Source organism: Camelus dromedarius, chromosome 18 (assembly GCF_036321535.1).
Source record: "Camelus dromedarius isolate mCamDro1 chromosome 18, mCamDro1.pat, whole genome shotgun sequence".
Classification (NCBI taxonomy): domain Eukaryota; kingdom Metazoa; phylum Chordata; class Mammalia; order Artiodactyla; family Camelidae; genus Camelus; species Camelus dromedarius.
The window spans coordinates 45,173,597-45,198,423 of record NC_087453.1 but is presented as its reverse complement, the minus strand read 5'-3'; the positions used below and the strand labels follow the sequence as shown (position 1 = coordinate 45,198,423).

Here is a 24,827-nt window from a genome sequence, read left to right as displayed (position 1 = left end):
AGAATGACTTTGTCATTGAGAAGCAGCAGTTTGTTAACGGGTGTAGAATTGCCCTGCCAGCTATGACCCTTCCCCGAAATAGCTGTGTAGTCACTGGAATTGTGCCAACTTTTGCTAAATGTTAACATAAATACAAAAAAAAGAACAAAAACTGGAATTATGTCCACAAGAGGCAGTCTGAAGCCCCGCTGGTCAAAAACTCAGACAAATTGTATCACGCTATCTGCTAAAAGAGGTCCAAATAAATGAAAATAGTCTTGTGTGTTGACCCTGAATCCATACGGTTTTCTAGTAGGCACCTAATTTGCTTTATTTTTAAGAAAGAGGCTTCTGACTCACATCACAGGTGACACATACCAGAGAGCCCCCATGCAAAGCAACAGCACCAAGGGTCCAAGGAGACGACCTTGATTAATTTCCCACTAAGGTTTTCTCATCTAAAACCCGTGTGTGACCCTGTCTTGCTCTGCCAGATTTTCGGTGCTTTTATGCCTGTGATCGGGAACAGGAAGTAGAAATCCAGGGGCTGTGGTAGCAGCCTCCTCATTTCAAAAGTTCCTGTAAACTTTCCTAAGCCATCAGTGATTCTGATGTTGAATTACAGAGTTCATTTACCATCATCTGTTTTCACTATTTTCCATCCTGGACACACGTTTTCTTTTCTTTTCTTTTTTTTTTTTTTTAATCGCCCTCCGAGTATGACGGGGTAGACGTGTAAGGGACTCACAGGACTTTTCAGGAAACCAAGCAGAATCACGCCCAAGGTAAAGACAACGGTACGATCCCACTTTATTGCTAACATGCGTGTCTCTGCCCGGGAGCACGCCTGGCGTTGGTGGAGCGGCTCCCTGCCCCAGGATCGAGAGGCGCCGCCGTGCGCCACCTACTGGGAAGATAGAAAACTACAGGCAGAGGTGGGCGCGGAGGAGAAAGGACCAAACCAAGCCGGTGTCCGATGGTGCAGCCGGGCTTCAGAGATTTCCTGTTCCCACACAGCGCTTCCCCGGGCGACACGTGCGGAAACGATCACGCGGAGACGGCGGCCGCAGCTAAATGATGCCTGGCCACGCGTACATGGGCAGGTGGTAGTGATTATAGCGCAGGTAGTCAAGGATGCTCCGCTCCACCAGCGGCTTGTAGATGCTCTCCCGGAAAACTCGTTTGAGGTACGTCCTGGGCTTCTCGGGCAGGTTAATCTCCTCATCTTCCATCTGCCGGGCTAACTCTTCTATGGAAGGAAGGCTTTCCCCCTGGAAAAGACAGTGAGGGGCCAGAGACCGAAATGACTTGGATTTAATGCCACAGTAAGAGGGCAGGTTCACTAAAACTCCCTGACGTTGATCTTTTTTTTTATTGGTTAATTTTTTTTTTTTACTATGGTAAGACACACATGATGTAAAATTTACCACTTCAACCATTTTAAAGTGTACAATTTAGAGGCGTTAAGGACACTCACGTTGTTGTGCAGCCGTCACCACCATCCACTTCCAGGACGGTGTCATCCCCCCCAAATTGCATCTGTTTATCTATTTTAACCACTAACTCCCCACCCGCTCCTCCCAGCCCCTGGCAACCACCCTTCCACTCTCTGTGTCTATGAATTTGACTATTTTAGGCACCTCACATAAATGGAATTAAACACTATTTGTCTTCTTGTGATTGGCTTACTTCACTTAGCATAATGTCTTTAAGGTTCAGCAAGGAGATTGATTTTAAGGTCTTAATTTTCAGATAAAAATTACCTGTAGAGCATGCTTATCTTAAAAATAAGAAAGGAAGCGATTCAACATTTTTTGCATGAAAACTCCTAGATGGTTTACTGTATCTGGTTACAGTCCCCAAGAAATAGGATTTTTAAAACCCTAGAATGAATTCTTAATAAAGTCAAATGTCACTGATATCTTAAAAGATGAGGCTAAGAGAGAATAAAGTTATTTGAAGTTGAGAATCATATGCTGTACATATTTATAATATTTCCCCAACATTTTAATATAAAAATATTCAAACCTAGAGGCCAGGTGACAGAATGGGGCAGTGTGCAGCTGCACACGCACCACCTGCCTCCCGGGCTGACCTGTTGCAGTATCTGCTGCATGAGCTGTCCGCCCGTCTGTGGGAGGGTTGTTAGGAAGACCAGTTCACCGAGGTTTGTGTGCCTCCTGAACACCACGATCATTGAAAATTACCCTAAGGGAACATGGACTTTGATGGTATATTTATTTGAACTTCCAATAATTCTTTTTATTTTTAACAGAAAAAAAAGGTGGATAATTTGCAGAATTCTACTGGATCCTTAATTTATTAACAGTAAGAACTTACAGAAGGAAAAATATATTCACACTATACAGAGACATAAGATAATTATCACTTGGTTATTTAAGCAAGACACAACCAGGTGTGGGAGGTTATACACACATCGCTCGGAAGAACAGTCAGTAGGGGTCCAGGACTTCATGCACTCAACAAAGACAGTGAGAGAGAAGAAGGCAAGTGGTACCCAGAACTAAATATTAGAGGTGCTGAAACATTTGAGTCCCTGAGCATATATGCGGTATATATGAGGTTGGTTCTTTCTCCCTTAATCTTTCAGAAAAATTGTATCAAACATAAACAATGAATTTACAAAAATTATTGAGGATTTTGGGCTCGTCTTGTGTGATGCTATTCTAACATTGGGGTAAATGGTGTAAAGTCACAAAATGGAACTTTTAAATTTACGCAAGACAAATACTGCTCTAGATTAGAGAAGGATTCTCGTGCATTTGCCTCTCCCGGGGTGGCTGCTCGCGGTGTGACCACCGCCCCTCCCGGCCGGCTCACCTGTGAACGGCTCACCTCCTGAGGCCTCATACGTGACCTTTGGTGTCTGGCTTCTTTCATTTACCTTAATGTTCTGAGGTTCGTCCCCTTTCTAGAATGTACCAGTACTACACTGCTTTTATGGCACGTGAAGTTTCCCTTGTGTGGAGAGACCATATCTGGTTACCCAATGGTCCACTGACGGGCACTGGGGTTCTCTCTTCCGTCTTGTAATTCTGAATGGTGCTGCTATGAACAGTCATAGGCAAGTACTCATCTGGACACTGATTGTCAGGTCTTTGGGGTGTACACCTAGGACAGCAGTGGCTCGGTCATATGGTAATTCTGTCTGTAAGCTTTTAGGAACCATCGAACCGTTTCCGCACAGCAACTGCATGATAATTTTACACTCCCACCAGCAACGTGCAAGAGTTCCAGTTTTCCCACATCCTTGCCGATGCTCATTATTTCCTGTTTTTTTTTCTTTACGGCAGCCACCCTAGTGGGTGTGCAGTGGTATCTCACTGCTGTTCAGCTTTGTCTTTCCTTAATGATTAATGGTGTTAACATCTCTTTGTGTAGACGGGGTTACTTTGGACTCTTGATTTTGTTCCACAGATCTCTGTGTCTGTCCTTGATTCACTGCCATACTGTCCTGCTTACTGCTGATTTGTATTAAGTTTTGAAATTGCAAAGTGCGTGTCCTTCAACTTTTTTTTATTCCCAAAATTGTTGTAGCTATTTGAAATCTCTTGCATTTCCATATGAGCTTCAGGATTGTGTTTCCATTTCTAAAAAAAAAAAAAAAAAAAATACCATGGGGATTGTTATAGGATCGCCCTGAATCTGTAGCGTGCTTTGCATAGGGTTGCTGTCTTAGGAATATTAAGTCTTCCAGTCCATGGACACAGGTGTCTTTTCATTATCAAGGTCACCTTGAGCTTCTTTCAGAAATGTTTCCTGCTTTTCAGTGTACAGATCTTGCACCTCCTCCTTAAATACATGCCCGATTGTTTTATTCTTTTTGACGCCATTGTAAATGGAATTGTTTTCTTAACGTCACTTTTGGATCATCGATTGTAATGTCGACGACTGACTGTTGTGTGCTGGTGCACACCCCTGCTGACCCCATCTACTGTCTCTAACACTGTTTTGTGATTCTTTAGGATTTTATTAAATAAGATTATGTCATTTGAGAAAAGAGACAGTTTCCCTTTCAAACGTGGATGCCTTTTATTTCCTTTTCCTGCCTAACTGCTGTGGCTAGAGCTCCCAGTACAGTGCTGAATGGAAGTGGTGAGAGCGGGCATCCTTGTCTCATTCCAGGTCTCGGAGGAAGAACTTCCAGTCTTTCACTGCTGAGCATGCTGTTAGCCGTGGGCCGTTCATAGACGCTCTCAATCAGGTTGGGCCAGTTTCCTTCTATCTCTGGGCTTTTTAGTGTTTTTACCACGAGACCATGTTTGATTTAGTCAGATGCCTTTTCTGCATCAATTGAGAGTATAGCATTTTCCCCCTTTCATTTTAGGAATGCTGTGCATTACACTGATTAATTTTCATATGCTGACCCACTCTTACGTTCCTGGGTCATGGTACACAATCTCCTAAATATGCTGCTGGATTTAGTCTGCTGTGTTCTGTTGAAGATTTCTGCATCGAAATTCATAGGGACGTCGTTCTGTAGTTTTCTTTCGACGTCTTGGTCTGGATTTGGTATCAGGGCTGTGCTGGCCTCACAAAGGGGGCTCGGACGTTTCCCTTGCTCTTCTATTTTATTGGAGAAGTTTGAGAAGGACTGGTGTTAGTTCTTCTTTAAGTGTTCAGTGGAATTCATCAGGGAGGCCGCCCGGTCTGGGGATTCTCTGTCAGGAGGGTTTGGATCCCTGACTCGGTACCTTTACAAACGATAGGTCTGCTGAGATTTTCTGTTTCTTCTTGAGTCAGCTTTTGTAGTTTGTGTGTTTCTAGGAATTCGTCTGTTTCATCTAGGTTCTCTATTTGGTTGGCATACAACTGTTCATAGCATTCTTTTAAACCATTATTTCTGCAAGAAATATCCCCACTTCCATTTCATCAGGAATTTGAGTTCTTTTTTCTTGGTCAGTCTAGCTAAAGGTTTATTAATTTTGACCTTTTTAAAGAACCAACGTTTTGTTTTGTCAATTTTCTCTGTCCTTTTTCTATTCTCTGTTTCATTTATCTCCACTCTAATGATGATTTCCTTCCTTGTGCTAGCATTGGGTTTAGTTTGGTTTTCTTTCTCTAGCTCCTTAGGGGTAAAATTAGGTTATTGACTTGAAATCCCCCCCTTTTTTTCAATGGAAGCATTTACAGCTATAGATTTCCTTCTGAAACCTGTTTTCACTGTGCATCACATAAATTTTGGTCTGTTGTGTTTTCATTTTCATTTGTCTCTAAGCATTTCTAATACCCCATTTGATTTCTTCTTGGAAATCAAGAAGTTACTTAAAAATCTGTTATTCCATTTCCAGCTGATTACCAGGCTCATTTCACGGAGGTTGGGGAATATACTTTGTATGATTTAGATCTTTTAAAACTTACTGACACTTATGTCACAGCCTGTCCTGGAGGACATTCCATGTGCCCCTGAGAAGAACGTACATCCTTCTGTGGGGGAGCGGAGTGCTCTGTGCACAGCGAGGTCTGGCTGGTGTACCCTGCTGTTCAAGTCCTCTGTCTCCTTATTAATCTTCTATCTGGTGGTTCTATCCATGACTGAAAGTGGTATTTCAAAGTCTCCAACTATCATCTTAAAACTATTTTTCCCCAATTCTATCAGTATTTCCTTCATACATTGTAGGGTTCTGTTGTTGTTCATACATGTTTATAATTGTCATATCTTTCTTAGAGGACTTTGAAGGATGATTTTGACGATAAGGAATTTCACCTTGGCTTCAGCCACAGCTAACTGCAGTGCCAGTGGGTTTATAATCTGTTCCCATTTTCACTTACACAAAAGGACTTCAGATGTCTTAAAATGATTTTTTAAAAAAATAAACACTATACAGGTTTATAATCTATATATGACTTACACTGAGTCATAGGTAATAGTTTTTTATTTCTTTCTACACATGTGGAGGGAGAGGGAAATGGATAAACAGCTTGAGGACGTCATAGTTAATAGGACTGAACTTCTGTACTTCCCTGAAGGTAAGGTAGAAAGTGAAATTCAGTGGGTTACATCATCTCAGTATTTGAGAAAAGGAATTGTAATTTTTGAGTGAAGGCAATCTGCTTTTTTTTTCTTTCTTTTTTTAAAATTGCAGTATAGTCAGTTTACAATGTTGTGTCAGTTTCTGGTGTACAGCATAATAGTTCAGTCATACATACACATACATATATTTGTTTTCATATTCTTTTTCATTATATGTTACTACAAGATATTGAATATAGTTCTCTGTGCTGTACAGTATAAACTTGTTGTTTATCTATTTTATATATAGTAGTTAGTATCCGCAAATCTCAAACTCCCAATTTATCCCTTCCTCCCCTGGTAACCATAAGTCTATTTTCTATGTCTGTGAGTCTGTTTCTGTTTTGTAAATAAGTTCATTTGTCTTTTTTTTTTTTTAAGATTCCACATATGAGTGATATCATACAGTATTTTTCTTTCTCTTTCTAGCTTACGTCACTTAGAATGACAATCTCCAGGTTCATCCATGTTGCTGCAAATGGCATGATTTTATTCTTTTTTATGGCTGAGTAGTATTCCATTGTATAAATTTACCACAACTTCTTTATCCAGTCATCTGTTGTTGGACATTTACACTGTTTCCATGTCTTGTCCATTGTAAACCGTGTTGCTATGAACATCGGGGTGCATGTATCTTTTTGAATTAAGGTTCCCTCTGGATATATATGCCCAGGAGTGGGATTGCTGGATCATATAGTGAGTCTATTTTTAGCCTTTTGAGGAATCTCCATACTGTTTTCCATGATGGAAAACAGTTTGTTTTGTTCTAGTGTGAAAAATGTCCTGGGTAATTTGATAGGGATAGCATTAGATCTGTAGATTGCTTTGGGTAGTGTGGCCATTTTAACAATGTCAATTCCTCCAATCCAAGAATATGGGATATCTTTCCATTTCTTTAAGTCATCTCTAATTTCCTTAATCAGTGTTTTGTAGTTCTCCACATGTAAGTCTTTCACCTTCTGGGTCAGATTTATTCCTAAGTATTTTATTTTGGGGGATGCAATTTCAGAAGGGATTGTTTCTTTACTATCCTTTTCTGATATTTCATTGTTAGTGTAAAGAAATACAACTGATTTCTGTATGTTAATCTTGTGACCTGCTGCCTTGCCAAATTCTTTTATCAGCTCTAGTAGTTTTTGTGTGGAGCCTTTAGGGTTTTCTATATATAGTATCATGTCATCCACATATAGTGACAATTTTACCTCTTCTCTTCCAATTTGGATCTCTTTTATATTTTTACTTGTCTGATTGCTGTGGCTAGGACTTCCAATGATATATTAAATAGAAGTAGTGAGAGCGGGCATCCTTGTCTTGTTCTGGATTTCAGTGGGAAGGCTTTAAACTTTTCACCATTGAGTATTATGCTGGCTGTAGGTTTGTCATAAATAGCTTTTATTATGTTGAGACATGTTCCCTCTATAGTCACTTTGGTAAGAGTTTTTATCATAAATGGGTGTTGAATTTTATTAAATGCTTTTCCTGCCTCTATTGAGATGATCATGTGGTTTTTGTCCTTTCCCTTGTGGATGTGGTGTATCACATTGATTGATTTCCATATGTTGAACCATCCTTGGGTCCCTGGGATGAATCCAGCTTGATCATGGTGTATGGTCTTTTTTATGTGCTGTTGGATTCTGTTTGCTAATATTTTGTTGAGGATTTTTGCATCTGTGTTCATTACCAGCATTAGCCTATAGATTTCTTTTTTGGTAGTGTCTTTGTCTGGCTTTGGTATCAGGGTGATGGTGGCTTCATAGAATGAGTCTGGGAGCATTCCCTCCTCTTTAATCCTTTAGAAGAGTGTGAGAAAGATCAATATGAGTTCTTTGTTTGGTAGAATTCCCCAGTGAAGCCATCTGGCCCTGGACTTTTGTTTGCAGGGAGGATTTTTATTGCTGATTATATTTCACTTGTAGTGACTGGTCTGTTCAGATGATCTATTTCTTCTTGATTCAGTCTTGGTGGACTGTATGTTTCTAGAAATGTGTTCACTTCTTCTTGGTTGTCCAGTTTGCTGCCATACAGTTTTTCAGCATATTCTCTTATGATTTTTTGTGTTTCTGTGGTGTTGGTTGTAACCTCTCCATTTTCCTTTCTTATTGTGTTTATTTGTGTTCTCTCTCTTTTCTTCCTGGTGAGCCCGGCCAGAGGTTTGTCAATTTTGTTTACTCTTTCAAAAAAGCAGCTCCTGTTTGATTGATTTTTTCTATTGTTTTTTAATCTCTATTTTATTTATTTCCTCCATGATCTTTATTATTTCCTTCCTTCTGCTGACTTTAGGTTTTGTTTGTTCTTTTTCTAATTCTTTTAGGTGGCAGGTTAGGTTGTTTATTTGAGACTGTTCTTGTTTTTTGAGGAATCACTGTGAAGTTCCCTCTTAGGACTGTTTTTGCTGCATCCCTAGATTTTTTGTGTGGTTGTGTTTTCATTGATGTTTGTCTCAAAGTATTTTTTAATTTCCTCTTTGATTTCATCACTGACCCATTGGTTTTTTAGTAGCGTGTTGTTTAGCCTCCATGCAGTCATTTTGTTCCTCCTTCATTTTTTTTCTGTGGCTGATTTCTAGTTTCATGCCTTTGTGGTCAGAAAAGATCCTTGAAATAATTTCTATCCTCTTAAAGTTTGTTGAGGCTTCTTTTGTGCCCAGGCTTGTGATCTTTCCTAGAGAATTTTCCATGCACAATTGATAAGAATGTATATTCTGTATTTTGGGGATGTAGTGTCCTAAAAGTATCAACCAAGTCCAGCGGTTCTATTGTCATTTAGTATCTCTGCTGCCTTACTGATTTCCTGTCTGGAAGACCTGTCCAATGATATTAGTGGGGTGTTAAAGTCTCCTACTACCATTGTATTCCCATCAGTTTCTCCCTTTATGTCTGTTAGTATTTTATATATTTAGGTGCTCCTATATTGGGTGCATATATGTTAACAAGTGTAATATCCTCATCTTGTATTGCTCCTTTAGTCATTATATAGCGTCCTTCTTTATCTTTCTTTATGGCCTTTGTTTTAAAGTCTATTTTGTCTGATATGAGGAGTATTGCTACTCCTGCTTTCTTGCCATTTCCATTTGCATGGAATATCTTTTTCCACCCTCTCACTTTCAATCTGTGTGTGTCCTTCACTCTAAAGTGGGTCTCTTGTAGGCAGCATGTTGTAGGCTTTAGTTTTATTATCCAATCTGCCACTCTGTGTGTTTTGATTGGAGCATTTAGTTCATTGACATTTGCAGTAATTATTGATAGATGTGTGTTTATGGCCATTTCAAACTTTTGTTTTCAGTTGATTTGGTATTTCTTCTCTGTTCCTTTCTTCTCCCTTTTTTTTTTGCGGTTTGATACATTTTTTTGTATTAGCTTGGTTTCTTTTTGGGTTTTGTGACTCTATTGTATGCTTTTGACTTGTGGTTACCCTGTTTTTCAAGTATATTAACCCATTAATGTATCTGTTTGCTTTAAACTGATAGTCATGTAGGCTCAAATACATACTAAAAAGAAAGAAAAAAAAAAAAAGAAGAGAGAAAATAAATCTATATTTTCTTGCTCCCCTCTCCCACCTTTGATGATTTTGATGTCCTCTTATACATCTTCACGTTTATTCTCTTGCAACTCATTGTAGTTACCGCATTTCCAGTTATGGTTTTCTCATTTCTATAGCTTCCTACTTCTTTTCTATTTAGAGTAGACCTTTCAACATTTCTTTTAGAATAGGATTAGTATTGCTGAATTCTTTTAGTTTTTCCTTGTCTGTGAAATTCTCTCTCCTTCTATTCTAAAGGATAGTCTTGCCAGATAAAGTATCCTAGGTTGCAGATTTTTTTTCACTCAGGACTTTGAATATATCTTGCCCCTCCCTTCTGGCCAGCAGTGTCTGTGTAAAGAAATCAGCTGAGAGCCCTATGGGGGCTCCCTTATAACTCACTCTTTTTCTCTTGCTGCCTTTATAATCATTTCTTTAACTTTGGCCATCTTAATTATATGTCTTGGTGTAGGTCTATTTGGGTTCTTCTTGTTGGAGACCCTCTGTGCTTCCTGTACTTGGATATCTGATTCCTTCTTTAGGTTTGGGAAGCTTTCAGTCATGATTTCTTCAAATACTTTTTCAGACCCCTTTTCTCTGTCTTCCCTTTCTGGGACCCCTATTATGCACAGACTGGCAAGTTTTATATTATCCCATAGGTCCCTTAGATTCTTACCATTGGTTTTTATTTGCTTTTCTGTCTGCTCTTCTGATTGGGTGACTTCCGTTACCCTGTCTTCTAAGTCACTTACTCGTTCCTCTGCATTGTGTATTCTGCTTTTGACTGCCTTTAGGTCGGCTCTTATCTCAGCCATTGAGTTTTCTGTTTTTAATTGGCTCCTCTTTTTAATTTCTATTTCCTTTTTATAGTATTCTGCATCTCTATTCATAGTCTCTCTCATTTCCATCAGTGCTTTTATCACCCCCCTTTGAAGTCATGATCTAGTAGACTGTCAATGTCTATTTCATTGATCGTTGTTTCAGGGAACTTCTCTTGCTCTTTTAATTGGGAGTGGTTCCTCTGCTTCTTCATTGTACTTATGTTTCTCTGGCTCTGTGGATTGAGGAGTATCAGTCATCCACTGTGGTCTTAAAAGGCTGGGTTTTTTTTTTTTTTTATAATTTAAAGTGGGAGCATCCAGTGTAGACTGTGTACATCGGATAGCTTTCTCACGAGGTCTGCTCTCACTGTGGATGGTTGCAACGTCTTCCTTCCATGTGTATTGGCTGCTCTCCCTTTGACTGTGGGTGTGGTTGGTGCTGTGGTGATCAGAGCCTGCCCTGATTGTTGTTGTCAAGTGGTTCTCCTTTTTGTTCTGTGGTGGTCACAGCCTTGACAGGAGCGGGTCTGCTCCACTGTTGCTGGAATAGAGGCTTCCAAGCCCCAGTGTGTACAGGTGGAGCTGAAGCTGGAAAGAAGAGTCGCCGAGTGTACCTCTGCAGGAGATGTCCACCGGGGAGTGCCCTCTGTGCTGGTGTCTGTCACTTGTTATGTGGGCTTACAAAGTATTCTCTGTTGACGCTGCCCTTGTCCCCACCTTAGCCATTTTTTTTTTTTTTGTGAGGACTCCTGTATTTTGAAGTGAGAGACAGTCTCTTAAAGTTTTGTAGGGGTTCTGTGCGATTCAGTGTGTCTGTAGATGTAATTCTTGGTGTACTCATGGGAGGGGGCGAGCTGTGAATTCCTCCACTCCACCATCTTGGCACCCTCCCCCTGGTTTATTTTCCTGTTACCAGGCTCTTAAGTGAAATTCCTGCAAATCTACTTATATGACCGCTGCTTCCACTGTTGGCCTGTCTCCACCGTAACCGTCACCAGCCGTCGTGCCTGTGGTGGCCGGCACACGCTTGGAGCCATTCTTCTGTGCCATGTGCTCACACCAGGCCCCCCTCTCCTCCTCCCACAGCTCTCTGAGGTGGGAGCGGGCGTTTGAGCTACAGGCAGACACCCCTGCCTGCCCCAGCCTGTCCTGTGGCCTCTCCCTTGACAGATGTCAGAACAGTCCCCAAGTGAAGGCTTTTCTTCCAGAGGTTTCCCTTTCTGGAAGTCAAGGACGGTTGGGGAGCCCTTAGTCTGTCCTCTACAAAGGTCACTTCTGGTCTGCTGCCAGGGCCTGCTGTCCAGGTTGAGTCTATGCCCAGCAGACTGACCCCCGACAAATGTCTGTCTGTGTCTAAAAGGTGGAGGGAGGCTCAGTGACTGCCGTGAGAGGCCGTCATCGCATCTGATGATGTACTTGGAAACATGAAGGGAAAGCTTCCCTTTTAAGCTTTATGCCTAAAACCGCTTGGCCCTGTGCAGAAGGTTAACAGAGGAACTCAGATTCAGGGTTTAGAAGGATTTGGGCATAGTTTTGATGGGATAACTAGAAAATGACGAATCTTTCCTGTGGGGCAGCAGTGAGCTGCAGATCACATTTAAGGGGGGATGGGAGGGTCTGCAGAGTTGAATGAAGTTCAGTCACACCAGGCTTCCAGATTGGGGCCTGGTCTAACGTGGGCCAGCTTCCTCCCCGCCACCCCCGGAGGCACTGCAGGGGCCTGTGTGACCTGCAGCGTCCTGGGTCTCTGTCTCTACCTCATTACCACTGTCACCTCCACTCTGAGTGCCTCGAGCCCCAGCTGCCCTGTGCATTCAGCCACTGGCCCCTCTGCCTCCCTTCCATCTTTGAGGGCACCAAAGAGAACTGAGTTTGGTTTAAACTTGAAACCTGTTTTTTCCCCAATCTGAATCTACTTCAAATTAGGAAAACGATTTAAATTTCCCAGCTTGGACCCCAGGGATGAAACTGACCGGGGGCGGGGCAATGGGGAGAGGGCACTGGGCCACGAGCTTGGCTCAGTGCCGAGGACCACGGCTTCGCAGTGAGACATGCTTGAGACATGTGCCCGCTGGCGGCCCTTAGAGTCTCTCAGCTTTTGCTTCGTCACTGGTTTAGTGGAGGTGAGGACAGCAGTGCCGCTGCCCCTCGGAGGGTCCCTGCTGGGATGCAGTGAGGTGGGGAGTGTGGTGACCAGGACGAGAGGGACGTCCCTGCATCCTGCGTGGCAGCCCACACCGCGGGGACCTGAGAGGAGGTGGCAGGTCTCCAGGCGGAGGCGACACAGGGACAGTCGAGCGAGGTGGAAGCTGAGCCCTGGCCTGAGTGAGCTGAGGAAGAGTCAGGAGTGGACGTCTGACTACTTTCTGAGCCTGGGTGTGACCTTTCTGCACAGCTCGGGGGGCAAGGACTCTCGTGTTGAAAAAGGTAAGTTTCACAATCACGTTACGATCTACACCGCAGTCCAGCTTCTTGCTGAGCGCGGAGCCTGCGGGGTATGCGGCCTAGTTCCTGGTTAGTTGTGTTTCACTCTAAGAAGTTTTGGTTATAAAAGGAGTGTGTTCGGACATCTGTTGACATCCTCTGATGTCTTTAAAACAACACGCGCACACGTTTAGTGAGTGGCTGGCAAACAGGGACAGGACGGGAGCGGCAGGCGCGCAGCCTTGGTTCCCGAGGGCACGGGGACGCGATCCACAGCCTGCCCTCGGCCAGCGGGCTCGCTGCCGCTCACAGTGCTGTCGCTGGGGAAAGGGGAAAAGAATCGTGCCCCCCCATCAAAGACGAAACAGTCCCCTTGCCTTGACACATCACTGTCTACGTGCACCTATGCTGTAGTGTGTTTGTATGAAGCACACAGTTGGTTTTCAAAGCAAACCCATGAAGTGGGGAAGTAGGGAAGAGTCTAAATGACAACAGCTCTAACTGCTGGCGATTTGCGAGGACGGAGCCGCACATCCGTTAATCAGTCTTACCTCCTTGGAGGATAAGATTTGGCGCAACTCCTTCCTGAGATCAATAAAACGATCGTGAAAGAGGGCCATGCACCACGGCTCCGTGAAGTAGCTGGTGAGGAAAGAACAAGATTCAGTTCCCTGGAAGCCTTCTCGTTACCACTAATAAAGTATTTACCTGCTTTTTTGCCTTTATAAATGACGGTTCTGGCCCCTTTGCCATCGTTTGCTCATAAAATGCCTCGTGGAACCGCCTGGCCAATCAATTTTGCAAATGGATGTCCCTGATGTCAGGCCAGTTTCCATAATTACATTTAAAGTGGTTTAATTCAGAGCTGAGGCAAGGCCCAGTGAAGAATCCTGATTTTATCAGAATTTAAAAGCCTGAAGACTTGTAAAGAACGGTGTCTCCATTATCTGCCCTCGTCTGCGAAAACCAGATTGCAGGATTAACTGAACCGCTGCATAAACAAATTAAATTTGGGTAGACAGTAACACAAATGTTGTTCCTCATTAAGGTTTCTGGATCCATCATGACCAGAAAACAGGCCACCTCGGTGTCGCAGCCTGCTCCTCATGCAACTGCACGGACGCTTAATTGAATCTCTCTCAGGAAAGTGGCTCTTTTGGTGGCCCTACTGGCTAACTTTTCCCTGAAAACTGTTTGAATCAATGCTGCCTTACAAGGAGGACAGTATGGCCACCTCTGGTTACAGGCGACTGCTGAATATTTGATGCATTCTTGGAAGAACCAAGAACACTGACCAGTATTTTAACTCCTACTTTTTTAAATGCTGAGAGTCTCAGACGGGAACCTTCCCTTCTTCAGGGTGAGACCACGTGGGCTCCACGCTCCCCTGGAGGTGCGTTTGTCATTCCTGTGACTGTTAGTGGGTGTCGTGGGTGTGCGGGGGAAGACACACCGGTGCCCACGTGCAGATGAGCACCTTCTGTTCTCCGAGACTTAAGTTCTTCCCTGGGGAGGGGGGGAGGTGAAGTGTCCCAGGGACACCGAGGCACTAGCAGGTCAGGGCGATAGATGAACCTGCGATCCCCAACCTCAGTGAAGTCAGACAGAGGAAGACAAACACCATGTACCACTTTGATGTGGAGTCTGAAAGAGTGACACAAATGAACTCATTCAGAAACCAGAAACAGACTCACAGACACAGAAAACAAACATACGGTTACCAAAGGGGCAGGGGGCAGGGATAAAGTAGGAGTCTGGGACTGGCGGATACAAACTACTCGATATAACACAGATAAACAACAAGGTCCTACTGTAGAGCACAGGGAGCGATATTCAATATCCTGTAATAACCTATAAGGGAAAAGAATATGAAAAAGAATGTATGTGTGACTGTATCACTTTGCTGCACACCTGAGACTAACACAGCACTGTAAGTCAGCTCTACTTCAACAAAAACAACAAGACAAGGGCGGGCGGTGCCCGGCAGCTGCACCGTCAGCCGCACACTTAGTACCGAGCACCTGTTCGCTTGAGCAGAATGCGACCTGATTTCATGCTTAACTACCTATTTTGTTGTTCAGGTCACATATTCATCCAGCTGTTACTGCCACTAACAGTCACCCCTATCCTCTGAACGTACACCTGCTAAGGCCGCCTGCACGGGACCTGAGGGTGTCCACGAGGAAGCAGGACGTTTCTGCATGGTCCCTCTGCTGGCTTTGGAACTCGCGGCCACACGGCGTCCAGCAGCGACGGCTCCTGGAAATTCGACGACTGCACGGCACGTCGAGCGGCTTGCAGACCAGTGACTCAGGAGCCCCGAAATGTCATTCATTTCAGCCCCGCACCGGTCTCCCGTGGTCACGCATTTTGGGGATTCTTGTCCAGAAGGTGACTGTCTCTGCGGTGAGCTGTCCTTGGCCAGTGACCCAGGACTCGTCTGTGGCAGCTGTGCCCTTGGGACCAAACCAAAGGGCTGACTCCTGAAGGCTGCTTCTCGGTTTTCCAGCAGCGTCAGCGGTGGCCCTAGAAGCCACTTCCAAAGGGGTGGTGAAACGCTAGCGCCCAGGGGGGCCGCTGGTGCGTCACTGAGGAGTATGCGGGCTCCTTCCTGTTGGGACGGGAGCTTCTGCACATCGGTCTTCACCTTCGTGGGACTGCCACCTGGCAGAGCCTTCCGTGCACACACCAACGCAGCCACACGGGAACTGCTGTTCTGCAGAGCCACAGTCGTCTCTCCAAAAGGCTGTGAGCTGAGGGGCTTCCAGGCGTCCTCCTCCGCTGGGGTTGGGAGCAGGAGCTCTGGGAGGGGGAGGCAGACCGGAGGTGGCAGAGTCGGGGTACCCCCTTGGGGTGCCTGCCTAAGCTCCGGCTTCTCCCAGCTCCAGAGCTGTGCCCAGACCACCTGCTGCTCCCTCTCCGCCTCCTCCCTGTGGAGGGTCTAAGACGCTCACCTCCAAGCATCTTCCACCCTGGCCTTCCTGCCTGATGGGCAGCGCAGAGGACCCTTTCCCACGTCTGCACCTGCCCCGGTGCCATCCATCCAAGCTCGAGTCCAGGGAGCTCCTGACCTGGGTGCTTCCACCTGCTTCACGGCGTGGGGCGCTTCTGACCTCGCAGGGCACGTCCTGAGCTGTGACGCACTCTGGGCTCTGGGTCTCCGCAGCGTCCAGCACAGGCTGGTCCTTGGGGGACTGGAGGAGCAGGTGAGGACACCTGCCGGGGGGCGGAGGGGCTGCTTCTCCCTGCTCTGTGGAGGGCTTCTGCGCCAGCTGCAGCAACCCCGTTTAGCGAGGGTGGGAGGGCGTGGGGACTGGCACGGACCCCTCTGGGCCTCCTCGAAATCATCCTAGAAACATGGCAGCCTTCGTTCTTTTTTTTTTTTTTTTTAATGGAGGTGCTGGGGATTGAACCCAGGACCTTGCATGTGCTGAGCACACACTCTACCACTGAGCTATGGCTCTCCCCAGGCTTCATCCTTAAAACTGGAAAAGCTTTGAATTTAACCACACTCATTTTGCAACTGATGATACTATTTCATCAAACAAAGATCATCTTTTGATACAAGGATGTTAAAAGTTTTACTTTATGAAAAGTTTTAGGTCTAGTTTTTTCCCCCAAACCGAATGACTTCTGTGCTCTAGTTTCTTTCCTTCTTTGTAGGAAGAAGAGGGGTACCTAGGATCCTTGCCAAGGTTGGGGTTGGGGGCAGGTCTGCATTAATGGCCCCAAGGGCTGTGGGTAAGTGGCCTTAGTGATAAGCTCTAGGGAAATTAATATTTCCATGAATATTGTGGATTTAAAAAATAGAAAATATTTACTTCTTTCCCAATTTACATTCAAAAAGGGAAGACTGACAGTAACCACAGGGTCACCTGCGTAGTGGGTCTCCACGCAACCTTCAAGAAAGACGGTCAGGTACACCACGGTGACAATGGGGTTTCCAAGTGGCCGTGTAGATTTGGGTGGTCGCATCACGAAACTCCTTCCTACACAGCCGCACACACAAATTCTCCGGGGCCCAAACAGAAGACGGGGCTGTCTCTGCCCGTTGGGCCAGGGCGGGCCTGGTTTATCTGGCGGAGACTTTAATTCTCTATCACTTTTGCAAATGATACAGTTTTCTGAGAAGCCCTGGGAAATATCGACTCGTGGAACTGAATTAACCATTTCTGGTCGATATGGTCCAATCACTAAGGAATTGATCAGGCTTCTCCAGAGCACACCCTTATCTGGTCATCTCACCTGTTTTATCCACAAAATCACATAAACTGGGCGGGGACCTGAGCACCAGCTTAGCCACGGGCCACGAAGGATGCCGAGAAAAGCAACTGGACCGGATACCCGCCGGCCTCAGGAGAAAGAGGACGTGTCTAAGGGGAAAGACAGGTGGATAAAGGTGCTGTTCCTTCACGGCCTGGTCTCAGCTCAGGGCCCGGCAGCAGCAGACAGGGAACAGGTGCGGAAGCCTGAGGCCTCACTGGAAATGCCGAACTGCACGGTGGACAGGAAAGGGCAGGCGTGGGCAGGGGGGGAACACACCCCTTTCTCTTTGTTAATTTACTTTTTAAGTGAAAAGAATCCTCATTTTATCTTAGTGTGGTCACAGTCAGGTTTTGCTTTTGGACCTGTTAAGAGGGTCCCCAGCTGCCACTCACACCTGCACAGGGATTTTCGAGCTGGAAACTCACCTAAGAGTTGCCTTTTCTCCTGGGGGAGGGTGGGGAGTGCAGCTGAGGGGTCCGCCAACCTTCCCGAGAGCATGATGTACATGGTACGTGTCCTTTTGTGCACTGACAGCATCTTGGGCCGCGGGGAGGACAGCCACTCTCCTCCGGCAGTGCTGGGAGGTCATGCTCAGCGGGAGCCTCGGCCTGGGGGCCGCAGCGTGGCTGGGGGTGGGGAGCGTGCCCCTCCTGCAGGCATCACCCCCAGAAGGAGAGGAGGGACAGACATCAAGGTCCGCAATCAAGGTTGCAAGTGGACACCCCGGGAGCCAGGGACGACCTCTAGACATCTCTGCCTTGGCCTGAACAGCATTTGGAAATTGGATTTTCGGCCTTCCTCTAAAAGATCAGGTTCGGCCCTGCTGGGTCCTTGTTACGTGGCAACAACCAGCTCAGCGGACGCCCCCGCGGCCCCTCGTGGTCACCCACCAGCCCGGCCAGCACCGCTCACCTGCGGGGCCACGTGCCTGTGCCCCCAGGCCTGGTGAAGGGGTGTGTGTGACGTGGAGCTGTCACCGGCACAGCCCCCTGGGGCCCCCGGGAGAAACAGGATGGAGTCCTGGGCATGAGGTCCCGCTCTTCTTCTGTTCTAAGCCTCGCTTCACTTGCCTAGAGGGGCCCACGTGCACCTAACACATCGGATCTGAGTCCCCAGCACAGAACCCCTGCGCCTGCAGCCCACGTTGGCGGGCCATGAGCAGAGGGGCCCGCTGCCCGGGAGCTGAAGCCTGGGCTGCACAGTTGTGCCGCCCCTCCCCGCTGGTGACATCCCTCGGACAGCCCCGTCCTGTCCCCGCCCGCCCCAGAGAGCCTGTGCTCCAGACCTCAAGCTCGCACCTCTCATACTTTGATCAAAGAACGCTTTCCTCGGCTTCTGAACCCAAAGCCATCTCGTTCTGTTGGCTCGAGTGACGCCGGGCAGGGGGACCCTTGTGGGGGCCTGACTGAAAGGGTGGGTAACAGAGGCGGGTGTGCAAGCACATCCCCTGAAGCCACCTGTCCCACGTCCCCTTCTCCATGCCGGTATATGTGCCAAGATCACACGCTATGCCCCATCTTCCTTCCTCCTTTCATCCATCGGTCCATCTGTCCATCCTCCCTAACAGGTCCAGTGAGGCCTTTCCAAACCGATGCCCACTTGCCCCGGCTCTCTGTTCTCAGCAATACTCATTCCTTCTTTTTTGTGCTCCACGAGGACCTTTCTTAGCACGCCTCTCTGTCCCCGGCGTCTGCCAGAGCTGACAGCTGACTTCAGTGGCCGCAGAGTGGCCAGGAGGGGAAGACCTAGGAGGCCGTTCTTTGCTGTTAATCCATCGCGGCCGTTGTGCGCCAGGTGCTTCACGGTGCAGCGAAGGGACTGTGGTGAAGCTGCGGTCATGGCGGAGAAGGAGGACCACGAGCTCACCTCTCCCCGTGACTATAATGAAACCACAACCGACTGGTAAACCACCATCGAAACAAAAAGACTGGAACCTAGCAAAAAAGACCTTCCTCAACTGGAAACATAAAGAGGGAACCACAGCAGCATGGTAGGAGGGCCGTGCTTGCAATATAATCAGGCCCCAAACCCCCCAGGTGGACGACCCATAAGCTGAAGAATAATTAAGTCCCAGAGGCCCTCCCACAGGAGTGAGAGTTCTGAGCCCCACGCCAGGGTCCCCAGCCCGGGGTTCCGGCGTTGGGAGGAGGAGGAGACCCCAGGACATCTGGTTTTGAAGGCCAGGGGAGCTTGGCTCCAGGCACCCCATGGGACTGGGGGAAACAGAGACTTCACGCTCTTGGGAAGTGCACACAGAATTTTGTGCATGCCGGGTCCATGGGCAAAGGCAGTGACTTTACAGGAACCTGGGCCAGACTTGCCTGCTGGTTTTAGAAGGTCTCCTGGGGAGGTAGAGGGCAGCTGTGGCTCACTCAGGGGACATAAAAGCTGGTGGCGGACATTCCGGGAGTGTTCATCTACATGAGCTTTCCTGGAGGCTGACATCTTTCTTGGGTCACTAGTACCAAGACCTAGCCCCACCCAACAGCCTGTAGGGAAGCCTGAGGCCATACTGGGTAGGAACTCAGCCCACTCATCAGCAGACTTCCCAAGCCCTCAACCACCTCTAGACACAGCCCTACCCACCTGAGGCCCAGGACCAAGCTCCACCCAGAAGAGGGCAGACACCAACTGCTCCTTCCAGGAACCCTGCATAAGCCTCTAGTCCAGCCTCATCTACCAGGGGACTGATACCAGAAATAAGAAAACAATCCCAAAGCCTATAGGAGGAATCCACAAACACAGACCAGACTCTACACTGGGATGTGCTGGACCCTGGCCCTTGGGTGACAAGAGAGGAATGTACTGCTGGAACGCACAGGACGTCTCCCACGGAGGGCCACCTCTCCAAGGTCGAGAAACATAACTAACCTATCTAAAAATATAAATATAAAGATAGACAATATGAGGCAGCAGAGGAATATCTCCCAGGCCAAGGTACAAGATAAAAATCCCAGAAGAAGAAACAAGTGATGAGGAGATAGGTAATTTATCTGAGAAAGAGTTTAAAATAATGATGGCAAAGATGTTCAGAGACCTCAGGAGGAGTATAGATGCACACGGTGAAATTTTTAATAAAGAGTTAGAAAATGTAAATCACACCCAAAAAGAGTTGAAGAAAAAAATCACTGAAATGAATAACACATTAGAAGGAACCAAAAATAGACTAAATGAGGCAGAAGCATGGATCAATGAGCCAGAAGACAGACGAGTGGAAATCACCACTGCAGAACAGAAAAAAGAATGAACAGAAATGAGGGTAGTTTAAGAGAACCCTGGGACAACGTGAAGCACACTAATATTTGCATTATAGGGGTCCCAGCGGAAGGGGAGAGAGAAAGGATCTGAGAAAATATTTGAAGAGATAATAGCCAAAAAGTTCCCTAACCTGGGGAAGGAAACAGTCATCCAAGTCCAGGAAGTGCAGAGAGTTCCACACAGGATTAACCTAAGAGGAACACATGGAGGCACATGGTCATCAAATTGACAAAAATTAAGGATAAGGAGAAAATGTTAAAATCAGCAAGGGAAAAGCAACAAATAACACACAAGAGAACTCCCATAAGGTTATCAGCTGATTTTTCAGCAGAAACTGTACAGGCCCGAAGGGAGTGGCATGATATATTTAAAGTGATGAAAGGGAAAAACTTACAACCGAGAATACTCTATCCAGCAAGGCTCTTGTTCAGATTTGATGGAGAAATCAGAAACTTCACAGATAAACAAAAGCTAAAAGAATTCAACACCACCAAACCAGCTTTACAACAAATGTTAAAGGAACATCTTTAGGTTAAAAAAAAGAAAAGGCCACAACTAGAAACAAGAAACGTAATCATGAGGGGAGGAGGTACAAACACAGGGTATCTAAAACGCCTTTGAAATTAGGGACAGATTGGGAGTTCAGAATTTGTAGATACTGACAAGCATATGCAGAATAGATAAACAAGATTATACTGCATAGCACAGGGAAATATATACAAGATCTTGTGGTAGCTCACAGCGAAAAAAAAATGTGACAATGAATATATGTATGTTCATGTATAACTGCAAAATTGTGCTCTACACTGGAATCTGACACAACATTGTAAAATGACTATGACTCAATAAAAAAAAAATGTTAAAAAAAAAAAAGAAAAAAATAGAGGTTAGCAACTTAAAACAATCGTGTATATATATAGACTTCTACACCAAAACCTCATGGCAATCACAAACCAATGTAGCTGTACAGTCATCAGACCACAAGAAAAGAGAACAAAAAGAAGAAAGGGTGGGGGGGAAAGACCTACAAAACAAGCCCCAAACAATTAACAAAACGGCAACAAGAATGTATGTATCAATAATTACCTTAAATGTAGACGGATTAAAAGCTCCAACCAAAAGACACGGACTGGCTGAATGGACACAAAAACAAGACCCCCACACACACTGTCTGCAAGAGACCCGGTTCAGCCAGAGACACACGCAGGCTGAAAGGGAGGGGATGGAAAAAGACATTCCATGCAAGCAACCCAAAAGAAAGCTGGAGCAGCAAGGCTTGTATCAGACAAAATAGGTTTTAAAGTAAAGGCTGTTACAAGGGACGAAGAAGGACACTACATAATGCTCAAGGGATCAATCCAAGAAGAGGATGCAACAATTGTAAACATAGGAGCACCTCAGTATATAAGGCGACTGTTAACAGACATAAAAGGAGAAATGGACAATAACACAAAAATAGTGGGGGACCGTAACACCCCACTTACATCAGTGGACAGATCACCCAGACAAAATCAATAGGGAAATACAGGCCCTAAACGACACATTAGACCAGATGGACTTAACTGGTATCTATAGAGCATTCCATCCAAAAATGACAGAATACACATTCTTCTCAGGTGCCCATGGAACATTCTCCAGAATCAACCACATGCTGGCCCACAAGACAAGCCTCAGTAAATTTAAGAAACTGAAATTATACCAAGCATCTTTTTGGGCCACAGCACTACAAGGTTAGACTACAAGGAAAAAACTCCAGAAACTGCAAATACGTGGAGGCTAAACAATATGCTACTAAACAACCAATGGGTCACTGAGAAATCAAAAAGGAAATCTAAAGTACTTTGAGACAAATGAAAATGAAAACAGAATGATCCAAAACCTCTGGGACGCAGCAAAAGCAGTTCTAAGAGGGAAGCTGTGGTCGTGACACAAGCCCACCTCAGGAAACAAGAAAATAGCAAATAAACAACCTAAGCTGACACCTAAAGCAGCTGGAGAAAGAAGAACAAGCAAAACTCAAAGTTAGTAGAAGAAAAATCACAAAGACCAGAGCAGAAATAAATGAAATAGAGACTACAAAACCAGTAGAAAAGATGAATGAAACGAAAAGCTGGCTCTTTGAAAAGATACACAAAACTGATCAACCTTTAGTCAGACTCATCCAGAAAAAAGGGGAGAGGGCCCCAATTAATAAAATCAGAAATGAAAAGGAGACGTCACAGCTGACACCACAGAAATACCAGGGATGATAAGGGGCCACCGTGAACAAGTGTACACCAGCCAGAAGGACAACCTAGAAGAAATGGACAATGTCCTAGAAAGGGACAGTTTGCCAAGGCTGAACCAGGAAGGAATATATGTGCACCCAGGAAGAAAACATGAACACACCAATTACGGGCACTGAAACTGAATCAGTAATTAAAATACTCCCAGCAAACAAAAGTCCAGGATGGGATAGCTTCACAGGCGAATCCTACCAACCGTTCACAGAAGAGTTCATGCCTGTCCTTCTGAAACTCATCCAAAAGCCTGCAGAGGAAGGAACACTTCCAAACTCCGTCTATGAGGCCATCATCAACTTGATACCAAAATCAAAGATATCACCAAAAAAAGAAAATTACAGGCCAATATCACTTATGAATATAGATGCAAAAATCCTCGACAAAATACTGGCAAATCGACCTTAACGATGCATTAAAAGGATCACACACCATGACCAAGTGGGATTTATCCCAGGGGTGCAAGGATTTTTCAATCTCCGCAAATCAATGTGATACACCACAGTGACAAATTGAAGAATAAAAACCATATGATCATCTCAATAGATGCAGAAAAAGCTTTCAATAAAACTCAACATCCATTTAGGATAAAAACTCTCCAGAAAGTGGGCACAGAGGAAACAGATGTCAACATAATAAAGGCCATAGATGACAAAGCCACAGCTAGCACCCCACTTCACAGTGAAAAGCTGAAATCGTCTCCTCTAAGACCAGGCACAAGACAAGGATGTCCACTCTCGGCACTTTTATTCAGCATAGTTTTGGAAGTCCTAGCCATGGCAATCAGAGAATAAAAAGAAATAAAAGGAATCTAAGTCAGAAAAGAAGAAGTAAAACTGTCACTGTTCATGGACGACATGACACTATACATAGAAAACCCTAAAGAAGCTACCAGAGAACCCTAAAGAACTACTAGAGCTCATCAATGAATTTGGTAACGTTGCAGGATTCAAAATTAATATACAGAAATCAGTTGCATTTCTATACACTAACAATGAAATAGCAGAAAAAGAAATTAAGGAAACAATCCCATTTATCATCACACTAAAAAGTTAATAAAATACCTGGGAATAAACCTACCTAAGGAGGAAAAGGACCTGCACTCCAAAAACTGTAAGACACTGATGAGAAAACTGAAGATGACACAAGCAAATTCTTCTTGGACTGGAAGAATCAATATCGTTAAAATGGCCATACTGCCCAAGGCAATACACAGGCTCAGTGCAATTCCTATCAAATTACCAATGACATTTTTCACAGAGCTGGAACAAAGATTGTTAAAATTTGTATGGAAACACAAAAGACCTCAAATAGCCAAAACATTCTTGAAAAAGGAGAACGGAGCTGGGGGAATCATGCTCCCTGACTTCAGACTGTAGTACAAAGCTACAGTAATCAAAACAGTGCGGTACTGGCACAAAAACACACACATAGAATAACAGAACAAGATAGAAAGTCCAGAAATAAGCCTATGCACTTATGGTCAATTAATCTATGACAAAGGAGGCAAGAACACATAGTGGAGAAAAGACAGTCTCTTCAACATGTGTTGCTGGGAAAATGGACAGCTACCTGTAAAAGACTGAAATGAGAACATTCTCTAACACCATATGCAAAAATAAACTCAAAATGGGTTAAAGACCTAAAGGTAAGACCAGATACTATAAAACTCATAAAGGAAAACATAGGCAGAACTCTCTTAGACACAAATCACAGCAATATATTTTTGAACCAGCTCCTGGAGTAACGGAAATTAAAGCAAAAATAAACAAATGGGATCTAATTAAACTTAAAAGCTTTTGAACAGCTAAGGACACCATCCACAAAATGAAAAGACAACCTACAGAATGGGGGAAAGTATTTGCAAATGATGCAACCGACAAGGGACTAATTTCCAAAGTATACAAACAGCTCATACACCTTAATTTCAAAAAACCAAGCAACCCAATCAAAAAATTGTCAGAAGATCTAAATAGACATCTCTCCAAAGAGGACATACAGATGGCCAACAGGCACATGAAAAGATGCTCAGCATTGCTAATTATTAGAGAGATGCAAATCAAAACTACAATGAGGCATCACCTCACATCAGTCAGAATAGCCATCTTTAAAAAGTCCACAAATGATAAATGCTGGAGAGGCTGTGGAGAAACAGGAACCCTCCTCCACTGCTGGTGGGAATGTAAATTGGTGCAGCCACTATGGAGGACAGTATGGAGGTTCCTTAAAAAAAGTAAAAATAGACTT

The 24,827-nt window shown here is 45.0% G+C and overlaps 1 protein-coding gene across 2 annotated transcripts in view; it reads right to left on the bottom strand.

Annotated features, from left to right (window-relative positions):
* Nucleotides 1–765: 765 nt before the first annotated feature.
* The window catches only part of CFAP61 (cilia and flagella associated protein 61), a 258,634-nt gene continuing 234,572 nt past the window's right edge, over nucleotides 766–24,827 (bottom strand). For both annotated transcript variants that reach the window (XM_064475921.1, XM_064475922.1), the window contains exons 26-27: nucleotides 13,329–13,419; nucleotides 766–1,250 (exon numbers count right to left, since the gene is read on the bottom strand). In XM_064475921.1, coding sequence (XP_064331991.1) covers nucleotides 1,050–1,250; nucleotides 13,329–13,419 — 292 coding nt within the window. In that variant the 3' untranslated portion in view covers nucleotides 766–1,049. The remainder of the gene's footprint in view (nucleotides 1,251–13,328; nucleotides 13,420–24,827) is intronic.